This window comes from Stylophora pistillata, chromosome 1 (genome assembly GCF_964205215.1).
Source record: "Stylophora pistillata chromosome 1, jaStyPist1.2, whole genome shotgun sequence".
Taxonomy (NCBI): domain Eukaryota; kingdom Metazoa; phylum Cnidaria; class Anthozoa; order Scleractinia; family Pocilloporidae; genus Stylophora; species Stylophora pistillata.
The window spans coordinates 34,401,238-34,415,780 of record NC_142519.1 but is presented as its reverse complement, the minus strand read 5'-3'; the positions used below and the strand labels follow the sequence as shown (position 1 = coordinate 34,415,780).

At 37.9% G+C, this 14,543-nt stretch overlaps 3 protein-coding genes across 3 annotated transcripts in view; 1 reads left to right on the top strand and 2 right to left on the bottom strand.

The window, feature by feature from the left end:
- LOC111342271 (protein NDRG1) overlaps window positions 1-14,543 on the top strand; it is a 55,680-nt gene that overhangs the window by 8,158 nt on the left and 32,979 nt on the right. Inside the window, exons 6-8 of the mRNA XM_022949333.2 lie at window positions 2,642-2,704; window positions 5,079-5,139; window positions 6,117-6,206. Coding sequence (XP_022805068.1) covers window positions 2,642-2,704; window positions 5,079-5,139; window positions 6,117-6,206 — 214 coding nt within the window. The remainder of the gene's footprint in view (window positions 1-2,641; window positions 2,705-5,078; window positions 5,140-6,116; window positions 6,207-14,543) is intronic.
- On the bottom strand, window positions 7,832-9,332 carry LOC148742203 (uncharacterized). Its single transcript, XM_088753003.1, has one exon. The coding sequence runs from the start codon at window positions 8,972-8,974 to the stop codon at window positions 7,994-7,996; it is 981 nt and encodes a 326-aa protein (XP_088609129.1). The 5' UTR covers window positions 8,975-9,332; the 3' UTR covers window positions 7,832-7,993.
- LOC148742202 (uncharacterized) lies at window positions 9,883-14,340 on the bottom strand. The gene is made up of 5 exons (XM_088735576.1): window positions 14,157-14,340; window positions 12,359-13,770; window positions 11,690-11,764; window positions 10,818-10,995; window positions 9,883-10,019 (listed from the first exon to the last, which is right to left on the bottom strand). Exons 1-5 carry the CDS (start codon window positions 14,338-14,340, stop codon window positions 9,883-9,885), a joined length of 1,986 nt encoding a protein of 661 aa, XP_088591702.1.

The following is a 14,543-nucleotide window of genomic DNA, read 5'->3' as shown; positions in this document are numbered from 1 at the left end:
GACTCTATAGAGAGTATGGATATATGGATATAACGTCCACCTTTCCGTACTGGCCTCTTCTTTTCCGCCATAGACCACTTTCATAAATGGCTGCCGGATTAATATTAAATTTGCCCGAGTGGCCTCGCTTGAGATAATGTATTTTTTTTGAATTTTGTACTGGAGAACGAGGCCACCCTGGCAAATTTATATGTAAACAAAAGAATTTTAATCCGGCAGCCATTTATGAAAGTGGTCTAATGAGAGTCAAACAACCTGACGTCACAGGTTAAGTTCACGTGACCTTTTGGCCGCGCGTTCGAGGGGACAAATTTTAAGCCAACTTAGCGCGTAGTTTAACGAAAACTATGTGTTTACAATTATTTTCAACGATTTTTAACTCTCGAACCGTTTGTTATATATATCGAACTAGCAGAAAAGAAAAAAAAAAATTTCATGTCATATACACTTTAAAGAATGAAATGTCTTTAAAACTGATCATTTTGTGCCTAACCATTCAAGATGTAATTTTCTCAGTTTTTCTGCGACACTACAATCATTCAAATGCATTTCTCCATGGCTTCTTGTCTGTGCTGCAACACACACACACAAAAGAAAACTTTCCCTTGTAGAAGAATTAAGTAGATTTGATCAGATTATCATAGAAACTATTAATTAATGAACTGTTTTCATGAGAACCATAGAAATAATTTCATTGGCTTTTGCTCTGACCCCACAAAAGTCAGGATGCATGGCTTCTCACTGGCTCACAGATGTATGACAGAAATCGAAACTTTTTCCAGCAGAGAAAAAACTATAAGATACGATTGATGTATCATGGAAATGTTAAAGAAAAATCTTGTCTTTGAAGAGAGCAATTTGTTAGTTCAATTCTCAGTGAATTATGCCTTGTAAAATCAGATGTAATTTTTACAGTTCTTGCCTTGACCCTATGGAAGACAATACATTTACTGTAATTTCTGGCTGTTTACCTGCGGGTAATCTGTTGATTTGGCCTTAAACACGCGCCACTGCAGGTAATAGGGAGGTGCAGGTTATGTGACAATTTTGAAATCTACTGGCGGTTGAATTGAAGAAAATTCTCACCTACCTGCATTTCCACCTCTCAGATGAATTTTATTGTATTAAGAGTACCACAAAGTGACACGAAAACATGATGCCAACTCGAGTTTATTTCACGCACAATTAGTTGTGCGACGAACAAGTTACTATCGGCACGCGCGTAAACAAAACCTTGATGGTGACAAAAATAAACTGAGGATAACCGGCGCGTCAGTAACAAATTTCCAGTTAACACTAGCTTCAGCTGAAGAAAATTTTCCCGTTTTAAGGGACTTGTTAGGCCCAGTAGAACCAGAGATATCGATTTTTTTGAGAAATCAACATGGCACTGAATGATCGTTCGCACAAAATGTGGCCAAAAATTTGCATTCTGTCAAGTATGCAATGTTGTGAATTGTAGAGCACATTTGTACAAATTTCCTTTGTTTTTAAGGTGTGGGTTATCCACCAGTGCGGGTAATCTGTTGACTTTTTTTTTGGCTGCATGTAATAATCGGCCGTGCAGGTAAACGGCCGGAAATTATGGTAGATGCATTTGTAAACTAGTCTGTTTACAAGGGTAGATGTGTCAGATGAGTGTATAAGACTAATCTGCATTGTCCCCTTATCTTCTAGCTGCACTGCATATAAATATACTACAATATAACTAAAAATTAAGTATGTGACAAGGAAACCCATAAAGAAACCAGGAGGCTCATGTAAGCTATAGGGTCCTAATATTTTGTAAAAGTGAGATGTTAGATATTTGGCATGATTAAGGTACAAAAAATTTCAGTTAAAAAGGAAAGAAGACACACATAAAACAACAACTACACTAGTAGGAACTCGTACAAATATATACTTAAGCAGTCTGAGAAAAGTGGGAGAATAGTGAGAAAAAAAATAAGAATAAGAAGAAAGTCAACTTAGGAGTAATATTGGCAATATAGAGTTCAACAGGGAAACCCTGCCAACATTTTGGATTTCTATATTCAAAGAATTGAAAAATTTTAGTTATAAAATCTGTTTGACACATGTTCTGCTAGGAGGTATGTAAAAGTGAATTGCATTGTCTGGTGTAATAACAATGACTGCTGCTTGACAAGGAAAATAATCCTCTAAGAGCATGAGGAAGATGGCCTATCTTGGATGAAAACATAATCTTTTCGATTAGAAATCTCTCTATCTTCTAGTTCACGAGTGTAGCTGCCATAAATCGCTGGTATAAATTTCTTTCTTGCCCCAGCTTTCTACTGGCATAGAAATCGAAGATGGCTGCTTAACAAATCTACAGTGGTTTAGCAAGGTGCAGCTACGTGAGTCTGCAACAAATTTTGATCACTGTGATGAGGAATATCATTGTCGATTTGTATTTTACCACAATACTGACGTCAAAATTTCCAAGTTTTTCATATTTGAGAGCTGGTAATGGCATTGCCTGACATGTTGACAGAAGTAGCAGCATTTGTACTCTTATTGACAATGGCAGATTGGCTAATCAGATTGCTACATTGCTGTGGTAAAATATAATTTTCACTGAGAAATTACTGAGCATTTACTTGCCCAAACTGGTTTTGAAATTTTTTTCTTTTAATTTCAGTTATCAGTACCCATCCATAACAAAACTAGCAGAGATGGTTGGTAATGTGATTGACCACTTCAAGTAAGTTTAAGCATAATTCCTTTTCTGACAAGACCTACAGTTTTTGAGGAAAATATCTCATCTTGAGGCAAGAGATTTGTGTAATGTTAATAACTGAAGCAACAGGTTCAGAATGGATCTTGCTATGTCCAATGTGAGTGACCGGGGATTTTGACTAAGGGCAATTAAAAATTTTTGTCTAGTAAGTAGTATCTAGTTGTGAAGTAATACAAGGTTTTAAATCTGCCAAGTTTGTAAGTTCGTCATAAACAAAGCAAAAGCTTGGCTTGGTTCTGAATGAACTAAACATCTGGTCATATCTTTTAACTTCTAGAAAATTTGGTAGTGGTGTGTGAAACCCATTTCTAAAAATAACTTTTTCATTGTTGGTGACCTTCATTTAAGGACATAGAAGACCTTCAAGTGCCAATTTTTTTCCCATGTCAAACTAAGCATTGTATGGTTCCAGAAAATATCCATACCCCCCCCCCCACAGAGGGTCATGGAAATTCCAAGGGGTAGAGGGGTGTGAAAGAGGCAAATTTCCGAAGGGGAAGGGGGTAGATAAAGGGCTTTTTTTTTTTTCAGAGGGTTTGAAATGTGATCGAATACAACACTTGCCTACTTTTCCAATTGATTCAAGGTAACCAAGAAAAATTGAAAATTCTATCCGTTGAAACAAACGTAAGATTCCTTCTCATTTATTTTCCACTATTATTCTGGCATTGGACGACACAGATTAGCACTGAGAGACTCTACTGAGCAGTACATTTGACGCAAAGTCAAACAAAATGGCCGGCTTGAAAAATATCATTTCCAGTCCCCTGAGATGTATTGGGTTTACCTCTGTTTAAAAACCTGTGATATTTTTTCTTTGTTTCATTAGCTCGTGCTGGGATTTGGTTATTGTTTAATGCCTCTTGGTGCTTTTATTTTCTTTGTTTTACATCATCCATGAGTTTGACAGGTTTTTACACTGAGGATGAGTCGAGTGGAAATGAGTTCGAGTGGAAGTGCGTGTTTTCTCTCTTCACGCACTTTCACTGGCTCTTTAATTTCACTGGCTTGGCTTCTTGTTCCCTTGAAATTTTGTTTTAAATATGTGACAAATAACCAGTTGGAGTTTTCATTATAATTTTACAGTGCGTGATTTTATTGCTATGTGATACTTTGTTGATATTAACAGACCATGGTAAGGAGGCACGAAAAAATAATATAAACAGACGGTTCTACTCTACTGTATATAGAATTTCACCTGCAACATACAAAAATATCTCGGAGATTAGCATTGAGGTATTTTCCCGGTTTCGCTGTGACAGCAAAAATAAGTATGTAGTAAATAGTTTCTTGTGTGTGCAAGGTAATTCGACGATGTTGTTTTTACTATGCATAAATTCAAACTTGGACTCGGTTACAAAATGTATACGATATACACTTAAAAGATCGTCAACTTTCAGTACTTTTTTTGGATTTTTGAATGAAAACTTCTTTCAATTGAACAGTAAAAAGGTCAGCTGCCATGACATTAAAGTGTTAAATAAGCTCAGTTGTTCATTTGAACATTTACCGCGTCTGTGAATACGTCTAGAATTTCCACGGTCACTTTTAGGAGAATTAAATTTTTATTACAGCTCTAAGTAGATCAAAATAATTCAAGTAAGTCTCTTTTTTTGGATTTGGAATTTCCAAGGGGTATGGGGAACCAAGTGGAAAAAATCATGGAAATTCCAGGGGGTGGGGGGAGTAACGGGAAGCCCTCTGGAACAGAAAATCCAATGGGGTGGGGGGTCAAGCTGGAAAAACCCTCCATGAGGGGGGGTATGGATGTTTTCTGGAACCATACATTATCGTTTTAACTACAGTTAAAACTTTTGGGAAAATATTCAAATGCACATGAGTTACATAACCTGCCAAAGTGTGAATATCCCTTTGCTAACATTGTTGACTAAGGATGCAAGTTTGTTGTTTCTCTGGGTCTTTCCTGTAAAGTGAGTGGAAGACTATTCATTTGGTTGTTTAGAAGTTATTGTGTGATGTGCAAGATGGCAAAATGTCATTGGTGCTTGACATTTTCAGATTAGAAGGGCTTTGGGCTCTTTATTTAGGGAATTGGACCATGCACTCTTGACTTGAGTAGACATCAAGATGTGACAGTTGTCTACATGGTACATCCATGCTAGCATTTTCTTTGATCATAGAAATAACCGGAATGGACTGGTCCTCTTTATGTATTCCAGCTTGTCTTGTACTTCCAACATGGTTTTCAGCTCTGCAAGGCTCCATACTATATTTAATTTGAACAGATTTGGTTTGTTCTTTCCATTTTGAAAAAAGTTTGTTCATGCAAACACTTAAAAGCAACTGGATTAGTGGAGGTATTTTTTCTCTTTTTCAGCTTGAGTGATGTAGTTTGTTTTGGAGTTGGAGCTGGAGCAAATGTTCTCACAGAATTGGCAGTAAGTTACTTTTCTTGTTCTTTAGACCCAATAGATACAATGATGTGTTCGCTTATAACAAGTTTTTTGAAAGGGGTGAAATTGGTGTAGCTCTAAACTCATGTACGATACCACCCGAATATCAAACAGCATTTGTTTCTTGATAAGATCCATGGTGGTGCAGTGGATCAGAGCATGTGCTGTACAAACTAGTCATTACTTTTTCACAGTTTCACATCCATCTTCAGAATTATGTAGGACTTACACCCATGTTGTTGTATGTTATAAAACCAAATATCACAGTAACATGCAATCAGTAACTGTGAATTCTCAAACCAGTGGTGTACATGTTAAGAAAGTGTCTGCTTTCAAGCCAAGTGGCCCATCCAGTCTGTAGCATGGAGAAGAGAGAAGAGACAAGTTACTCCCCAGTATTAATTTTGTCATGCTTCCCTGACAGTTTATTTGCAACTATTTATACTCCTGAGTAGAGCAAGACTCTGTCACAGTAAGAGAGTTTCTCACCCAAGAAAACATCAAGTATTGGATAAAAATAACTGCAGTACCTACAAGGTTTACCAGCCTGGGCCCAGTTGTTCACAGGGTGGATAATGCTATCCAAGGGATAAATCGCTATCCAGCAGATGAGTGTTAACCAAACTTGCTGGGCTATCCTCCGGATCAAGACTTACCCATTAAATCTGGAATCTGGAAAACATGCTACAAATTTGCATGAATTAACACTATTCATCAAAAATGTTAAAGTATGTGTAGCAAACAGTTCAGTGTGAGTGTAATGCCTTAAATTGTACCAGAATACACTCTACTGCACAGCACAAATCCAATTGTGTCATGTTCCTCTTATGGACCTGGCAATATACAGTATACCACAATAATGGCATTTATGTGGTTGAAGTCCTACCTGAAAATCGTAACACTTTTGGAGGAATCACCCAATCATTGATAACATAATTTGTTTTGATTCATTTTTCAAACAGGTATCAAAATGGGGAGAGAAAATTGCAGGATTAGTTGTGGTTGAACCAGGCATTTCCACAGCAAGCTTCAAAGAATGGGGAGCAGGAAAGGTGAGTTTGGATCAAGCAGAATACTGAATGTAAAACCCATGTAGATTGTAAAAAGAAAGAAGCCAGTATGTCTTGGTTTACCACAGCTTAGGAGCCAGAATAATTCCCTGTAAAAGCAATAATAACTGTTCATTAGTTTTGTGGTTCACAAACTTTGATATTTTGCAATGTCTGAAGTTGATACACTTCATGTCCTTGAACAAGCACCCGCATACTTATTCAAAATTTTGGCTAAAAGGAGGGGTGCCTATTGGATGGGGGGCTCTTAAGCTTGTAGAGGGGAGTGCTTATTAAGAAGCTATTAACCTGTAATTTATCTGTGGTAGTTAAAGCTTAGAAAAGTATGGGTGAAGTGGCCAGAGAAACAGGTTTTCCTTGTATGCCTACAATTTTGGAAAGGGAGGAGGGAGTGGTGCTTATTCAGGAGGGGGACTTGTTTGACCTTATCAGAGCTAGGGCACTCATTCTAGAAATACAGTATGTTGATCTGACAAAGAGGTTGAGGTGTTTTCTTCTGCTAATTCAACTTATACTTGTAGAGAAATATCACATGTTGAAAACAATAATTATCTATGTACCAAGAGCAGGGTTTTTGAGTTATTTTTCAAAAAAAAAAAAAAAAAACTATATGTTAGCGTGTAGATTGGTGTATTGTGGTGTAGTGTAATCTGATCAGCGCAATTTGGTGTATCTCTAAGCAATCTGATTGGCGCATTTTTTTTTTGGTGTATCTCAACGCAATGTGATTGGCCCAATTTTTTGGTGTATCACAAACCAATCAGATTGTAGTATTTTTCGATGTCGCACCGATCAGATCGTTCTTGCTAATTTGTGGTTTGACAGGTCTTCAAATTTCAGCGAATCAATGCTTGAGTCGGAGAGAACGGGTGGCAAATTAAGGAAATGTATCAGTTGTGTTGGGAAAGTGGTGAAGTTGTGATCGTTGTACGACCATGCTTATTCTTCCTTCTGAAGGAGACTGAGTGGAACATGAGAAAAATTTTCAATCAAATGTTACTTCAGATGTTGATAGGAGCAACTTCAGGATATTTCATTGCTATATACGAGTTAATCAGCGATTCCAATTTTGAATTTCGCTCAAGGAACAAGTTAAGATGACATCTACAAGAGTTGTAAGATCATCTATTCAGTGTAATGGCTCATGTCCTTTGTGAGGATTTTATCGCTATGATCTGTCTGGATTTGAAAGGTCGTCAGGGAACTTTTTCTACCGATTAGCGAGTTAAAACATGCATGTTTTGTGTACCACTCCTTCACTTACAACGCATATAGCGCTATAGCGTGTTGTTTCGGAAAGGCTAGTTTTACTGACTCTGGTAAATCTTGCGCAAGATATTTGCGTAAATCATATTTGATTGATAATCTTTTTTTTGCCATATGGTTGTTCTTTTAGCAGCGGTTGAAACGACCACCAAGTTACATTTACTTTCTACGTCGACTGCCATGTTACATATCTGTTTCTTTGCTTCTAAAAGTCCTCCATGAATTAAATATTGTTTAAACGATACTTTCCCGTTACAATTGCGTGTTACTTTTTACTTGCCAGTATGGATTAGATTTTTTTTAGATGAAATGCCATTTTCCAGTAAACAATGCAAATTTGTATTAACAAAGATTTAGTAATACATAGACAGGTAAAAACGAACGATATAAAATCCTGATGTTTCGGCAACTTCATGATGCCATTATCAAGGGTACAAATGAAAATAAATTTTACAAATGCGAGTTCAAGAGTTACAACTAATTTGCATAGGCCGGGGAGGTAGCTACACAAATACTTTAGCACGGATAGAATCCATTTGCACGTTCAAACTCGGTGTTAATTGTTTGATGTAAAGCATCTCGTTGACAAGACAATCGAATTTGTTCGTGCACTTCTTGAGAACGTTGAAACAGCTAAGGTCCTCAGGGACAGCACCTGCGTGGTCGTTGTCGTAGTGCTTGTGTACTGAAGATGACATGCTCTTATGGCTATCCACGCGGGCATATAAATGCCCACGTGTGTAACCAACATAGCTCCCTGTATCACACAGGTTACATTTAAATTGGTACACTATGCACTGTTGATTAACCAGCTGTGGTTTGGTTTCACATTCTTTAAGGTCTTGGCCAATTTTCCGACTGACAAATACGGGCTGGATTGTGGTTTGGAGCTTAATGCTAAGGTCTTTCAACTGTGTCTTAACAATGTTAGTGGAGTCTTGGTCCTTGAAGGGTATGACTACTCGGGTTACATCATTTTTCGCCCATCTTCCCAACGCCTGCAATGGCTGCTGGTCAGCAATTCTCGAGTTAATAAAGGTGTTAATGGCAGAGTTGATAAGGTGGCGAGGGTAGTCCAAACGTGAGAATAAATTCTTCAAGTGCTCACACTCCTCAGAAAAATAAAGCCATGAAGAGGACAAATGGTATACGTGATCGAGCATAGTTGTTAATAAGTTCCGTTTGTACCTGTTGTCAACGTAACTCTGGTAGTGGACAAGTAAACCAGTATTAGTAGGCTTGACATAAACTTTCGTCTCAATTTGGGGTGTGTGGTTTAGGAGCTGGGTGCCAAGAAAGGGGAGCATACCATCTTTTTCGATTTCCATTGTAAAGCTGACAGAGGGATGGGCGTGGTTCAGGGTGTGTAGGAAATCCGTAGCTGTAGTAATGTTGGGCATTATAGTGAGAGTGTCATCAACATATCTGCGATAATAATCAGGCAGTTTACCTTCGAGCACTAGCCTTTCTTCCAACGATGACATAAACACGTTAGCTAGTAAAGGCCCGAGTGGGAACTCCGTGGCCAGTCCGTCGGTTTGTTCGTATAGGGCACCATTGAACTGGAACAACTGACCCTTGGTGGACACGTTCAACAGATCAGTAACGTCTTCTTTGGAGATATTCAGATTGTATGTAGAGTGAAACCAGTTGTCCCTGAAGGCTTCCCTTGCAAAATAAGACTGGAATATTCTGGTTATTTCTAGAAATTTTCTAGAAATATGACAGAAAATATTTCTGGAAATTTCTAGAATTTACCAGTTTTCTTTTCTGGAAAATTCTAGAACATTCTAGAATGTTAAGGAAACATGCTAATTAGGGTAGAGTCAGCCAGAATTTGCCAGCTTATTCCAGAAATCACTTTACTAGGATAAAATCAGCTTTTTTTCCAGTTTTTTCCAGCTTATTACAAAATGTAGATTTCTAGAATTTTCTAGGAAATTCTTGCATACTCCATAAAGGAAGCAGTGATTAAATAATGTATCAATTTCCAGCTTTTTCTAGCATATTCCAGATTTTCAAGATTTTTTCAGCATTTATTCCAGCTTTTTCAGGTGTTTACTTCATGATGGTTCACTCTAATGACTGTTAATAATTTTTACTTGGCATTCAACCATTTCAAAAAATTTATTAGATGTATACAACAAAGCTAAGCCAGTAAATCTCAACAGGTTTTTTGTTGGTAGCATTCACATGCCCAACAGAAAAAAGAATCATGTTTTTGCCAGCAATAAATGTTTGAAATTCTTAACAGGAAAAACAAATTATCCAAAATATATGTTACATAGTAAAATATTTTCTGTGTCTCTATGACTATCCTGAACTGAAACTGAAGAATTTAAAAAAATCTTGTCTTTTTTGATTAAAAAAAACAGGGACAATAAAATCTTCCTCATAGCTTTCTCTGTTCTTGTCCTCTACATTTGGCCTTGTTTTCTTTATTTGCCCTGGCCTTCTTGAGGGCCAGGCCAAGGTCCTTTCTCACAGATGACCTTGTAACTGCAGGAAATCCTTTCCTTAACACAATACCTGTAAAAAGGAAAAAGCAAATGAAAGCAGTTTAAGTAAAAAGCATCTTACATTTGAAACTGTATAGTGCAAAACACAAATTATAAACAGGAACTCTGACTTGCTGAAAGAACTTTATTTTTGATCACATGTTAATTACTGAATTTTAATTGCAGAATTTAAACCAGTAAATAGATGTAGTCAGCTTACATGTGTGCATTGTCCAACATTGTCGCCACCCAATTCAGATTATCTGGTGATTCATTTGGGAGTCTGCAATTGCTCTCTTTGTACAATGTTGCACTCCATTCCATGCAACAGATGGCGCAATCTATTAATTGCACCCTCCCAAATGAATCTTTAATTGAGGAACAAAAAGGCTGTAAACACAAACATGTAAGCTCGTTTGCCTATGTTACTTGAAGTGCAAATGTAATTGTAGTGGGAAATGTTGACCATTGGACAGTATGTAGTACGACAATATGTATTTGCAGCATTTTGACAACATATGGCCATAGCAATGAGAACTTTTCTTTCAGTTTCTGTTTATGTCTATTGCTTTTATTTGTTAACAAAAGTCAAGGAAATGCAGCCAAGACCTGTGACACAAAACCACATATTCTACCTAAGCAGTTTAAAATGTTTTGAATTTTGCGAAGATGTTGGGTCAACTATAAGCCAATTGCCAGCAAAAGATGGTGCTTTATCAGGGAGACCAAATGCTTGATAGACCAGGAGATCTGTTCTGTATTTAGGACAGTTTGCACATATAGGGGTATAGAGATAATTAAAGAAATACATCTTTAAAAATTAACTCACTTTCTAAAATGCTTCGCCTTGATGGACTCAGGCCTGGCCTTGCTGTGTAATCTTTGTTGCACTGAAAACCAGTGACTGACGAATTCTGCAGTTCCTCACTTGAGTAAAGCTGCCTTGCTAGTGCCTCCACAGCTGACTTAGCATCAGTAGTATCCTCTATTAACTTGACCAGTGCCTCCTAAAAGAGCAATATAAACTGTAATTAACAATGACACTACAAGTCTGAGTTTTGAACATACATGTAGAGTCTGTTGTAATAGACACTCTAAAGATTGCAGTCAAAACCAACAGAGTTATGCAATTGAGCCAAAAATCACGAATACTTTCTCCATAGAAGCAACTTGGGAAAAATTGTGTGCTATCAGCAAAAGAAATACAGTGGGCCAATCAATCAGATTCACAGATTTTTAAGACAAGAAAGCTGAATGACTACTGAAACAAATTTCCAAATATCATCTCTTTTGTAAGATACATGTACCTGTAATATACGTTTTTTAGGTGTGAATGGAAGCAGTTAATGTCATTTAAGGTAAAGAAGTCATTTAACATACATGCATCAATGTGGTTAACATGTGCATCTTGAAGTGAAGAAATAAGGGGGGTGTCAGCTCTAAGGAGGCTTGTTTTGGGAGAAAAACAAAATTCTTCCAGGAATCTGAAGATTTTGCCCGGAACTGGGAGACTCAAGAAAATTTCCAGGAGACACAAAGCAGTGTAACTAAAGTTTCATGAACTTTGAGATTTTGTGAGAATGTCTCAAAACCTTCTGGGACAATGTTCTCAATTTACGGGAGGACTTTTATTTACAGATAGTACTGCTCAAACAGTGTTTTTTGGCATTGTCCCCCCCCCCCCCTCCTGTGATGAAATACCTTTGTAAGCCCATTGAATCTCTCTTCATTTGGGACCTCCTTCTCTGCAACTTCATTTTCAATTTCCACTTTTCCCTGTCGATAGACAATGCAATGTCTGTCATGTCACAGTTAAACTAGATGGTCTTTTGCACAGAACTTTGCAAAAATGTATCACAATGTTCCAATTTTGATTGACAGTTTGCCCCAAGCAACTTAGCTTCCAACAACAGCTTAAACTATTTTGTGTTATGAACTTACTGCTGGAAATATGATGTCTATAACAAAAAATAAGTATTTCTTTGAATCTGCTGCTAAGTTATAAAATTAAGAGAACAAATCAAATTGCCAAATGATTGCATGTCACAATAAATGTACTATGTATGTGTCAATTAGTGAAAAAGACTGACTCAATACAGCTGTACATTTGTCAGACATGTTTGCACAGTTACAACATACCCAGAATAATCTAATTATTAATATCAAAAGCATTGTGGCATCATGAAAACACACATGTATGCATAATACAATTTTTGTTGCCAAAAAATACTTTAACAAACCTTTGATTTAACTTCTCAGAGTAATAGTACAAAGCATATACAAGCTCAACATTACTTTAGATGAATAGCATTGTGAAAGAAACCTGTGCACTACTTGATATTAAAGTCCCAAGTAAAGCAAGACCCTTACCTTTCTTTTCTTCCTCTTCAGTTTTTCAAATTCAGCCTCCAAGCTGCAAATTCGTTTATTAAGAGACATTAGCAGAGGCTGACATCCTGAGCATGCAGTAGGTAGACTGCTGAATGATGTCTCCCCTTGTTGCACAACATCTCTGTTTACATGTATGTGGTCATCCATTTCCAGTTGATAGCTGGGATTCATTGCTTGATCTAAATCTGACACATCAAAGTCTGAGCATTGGTGTAAGCTCCTAAAGAATGAAAACTCCTGCTGTGGTGCAGCTTGTTCAAAATGGGGTGATCCAGATGATCTTGACACTGTACATGTATGTTGTTGCTGGTGGGGTGAACTGTGTGTGCCAGATGTATCTGTGGCTTCTTGTGCTGTGATGTAACTTTTATTTGTGGACTGTAGTGGAGAGGGGAAGCTGTTTGTGACATTTAAAGCACGACGGATAGACCGGTTGGTGCCACCCGAAGACTGATATGAAGGAGGAAGGATGTTGATTACACTTGAAGATTGGTGGTGTCGAGGTGTCTCCAAGTTGCCATTGAAAGACTGTTGGAGAGGAGGTGAGCTGCTAGGTACACCTGAAGGCTGCCGGCATTGTGGTGTATTGGCACCTGACGATTGATGGACAGGAGGCAAACTGTTGGTTACACATGAAGGCTGTCTGTGTTGTGGTGTAAGGAAGTTGGTTTCACCTGGCTGGGGCTGGTGCTGGGGTGAACCAATACTCCCACCTAAAGACTGCTGAGGAGAAGGCAGACAATACATTACATCTGAAGACTGCTGGTGTTGAGGGGAGTTAAAGTGCCCAGCTGGAGATTGATGTAAAGGGAGTGAAGTACATGGAGGCACAGATTCTTTTCCCTGTGTGAGATCGGATGTCTTCTCTACTGTCTGAGCTTCAATTGTTTCAGACCCATCAGCATTTTCATCATCACTAACAGTGATTTGCTGCCTTTGCAAAAGCAGATTCTGGACTCTTTTAGCATTAGCCACTGTTACTATTTCCTGGTCATTTGTTTCTTGTTCTCCTTTCCTCTTACTCTTCTGTTTCTTGAACACCAACTGCTTTTGCCCAGAAACATGATTGTCCCTGTCATTTAAATTTCCTGCTGTTTTTCTTGACTTTTTGTGTTTATGTTTTTGGGAAGCCATTTTCTCACTTACTGGGGCAGTTCCATCCTTATCTTCTACCACTGCTTTCCTCTTCATATGTTTCTGTTTTTGAGATGCATTAGACTCCTGGTTTTTTTGTGAAATATTTTCAACAGAATTCTCCAATGCTGCAAGCTTCCTTTTGGATGGCTTAGGTTCTCGATGAGGCCGAGGTCCATCCAAGGTTGTGACTGGCTCTTCGATTTCTTGAGGGGTTACCAGCTCATTGACCTTGTTTTCAGCTTCCTTCTTAGTGTCTCTATGAAAACATGAAATCAGATGTAATTTAGCTGTCCACATGTACTTCCACCACTACCGATCATTATAAGTAGTAAAAACTGGACCCTCGATTAACTATGACTAGACATAACTAGGTAGATAACTACTAAACTGTAATTTTGACTGAAATGCACTCCAACTTGACCTACAGCTTGTTTTTTCTAAAGAAGCCCTCAATGCCTGGCAAAAAATCATTAGTAACTCTCCTAACACCAAAGAGCGAGTCTTAAGATTTATGTTTTAATGAGCATTGAGGTGCAGATCAAACCAAGCAATTCAGAGGAAAACGGGTTTACCAAGCATATGATGCACTTTAGAACGAAAATCGATGTAATTGAGAAAAACACTGGGTGTACAAACTTACCAAATACTGCAAGAACATGTCCATGAAACAACATGGGTCTCTTTGTCCCTGGATCCATTCCTTGCAGCGAACACTCATCTCCTTCTCTCACATTGAAGGGATCCCGAACGATGATCTTGGAAGAACTCTGCGCCTCCACTCCCCACGATCCCCAGTCAACAACAACGTACTTGTGCTTGGGCATTTTCAGAAATCGAAATTAAAAAGAACTCAGCTGAACAGAATGGTGCTCCAAGTTAAAATGCACGCCAAGGACGATCACGGTAAAACACGTGGAGATATGAATGTCACAGAATGAATAGACGCTTCCAAATTCAAATCTGGCGGAAATCTTGCTTTGATCGTATTGAAAAGCTGCAGTCACTTCAAAGTCGGCCATAAATATCA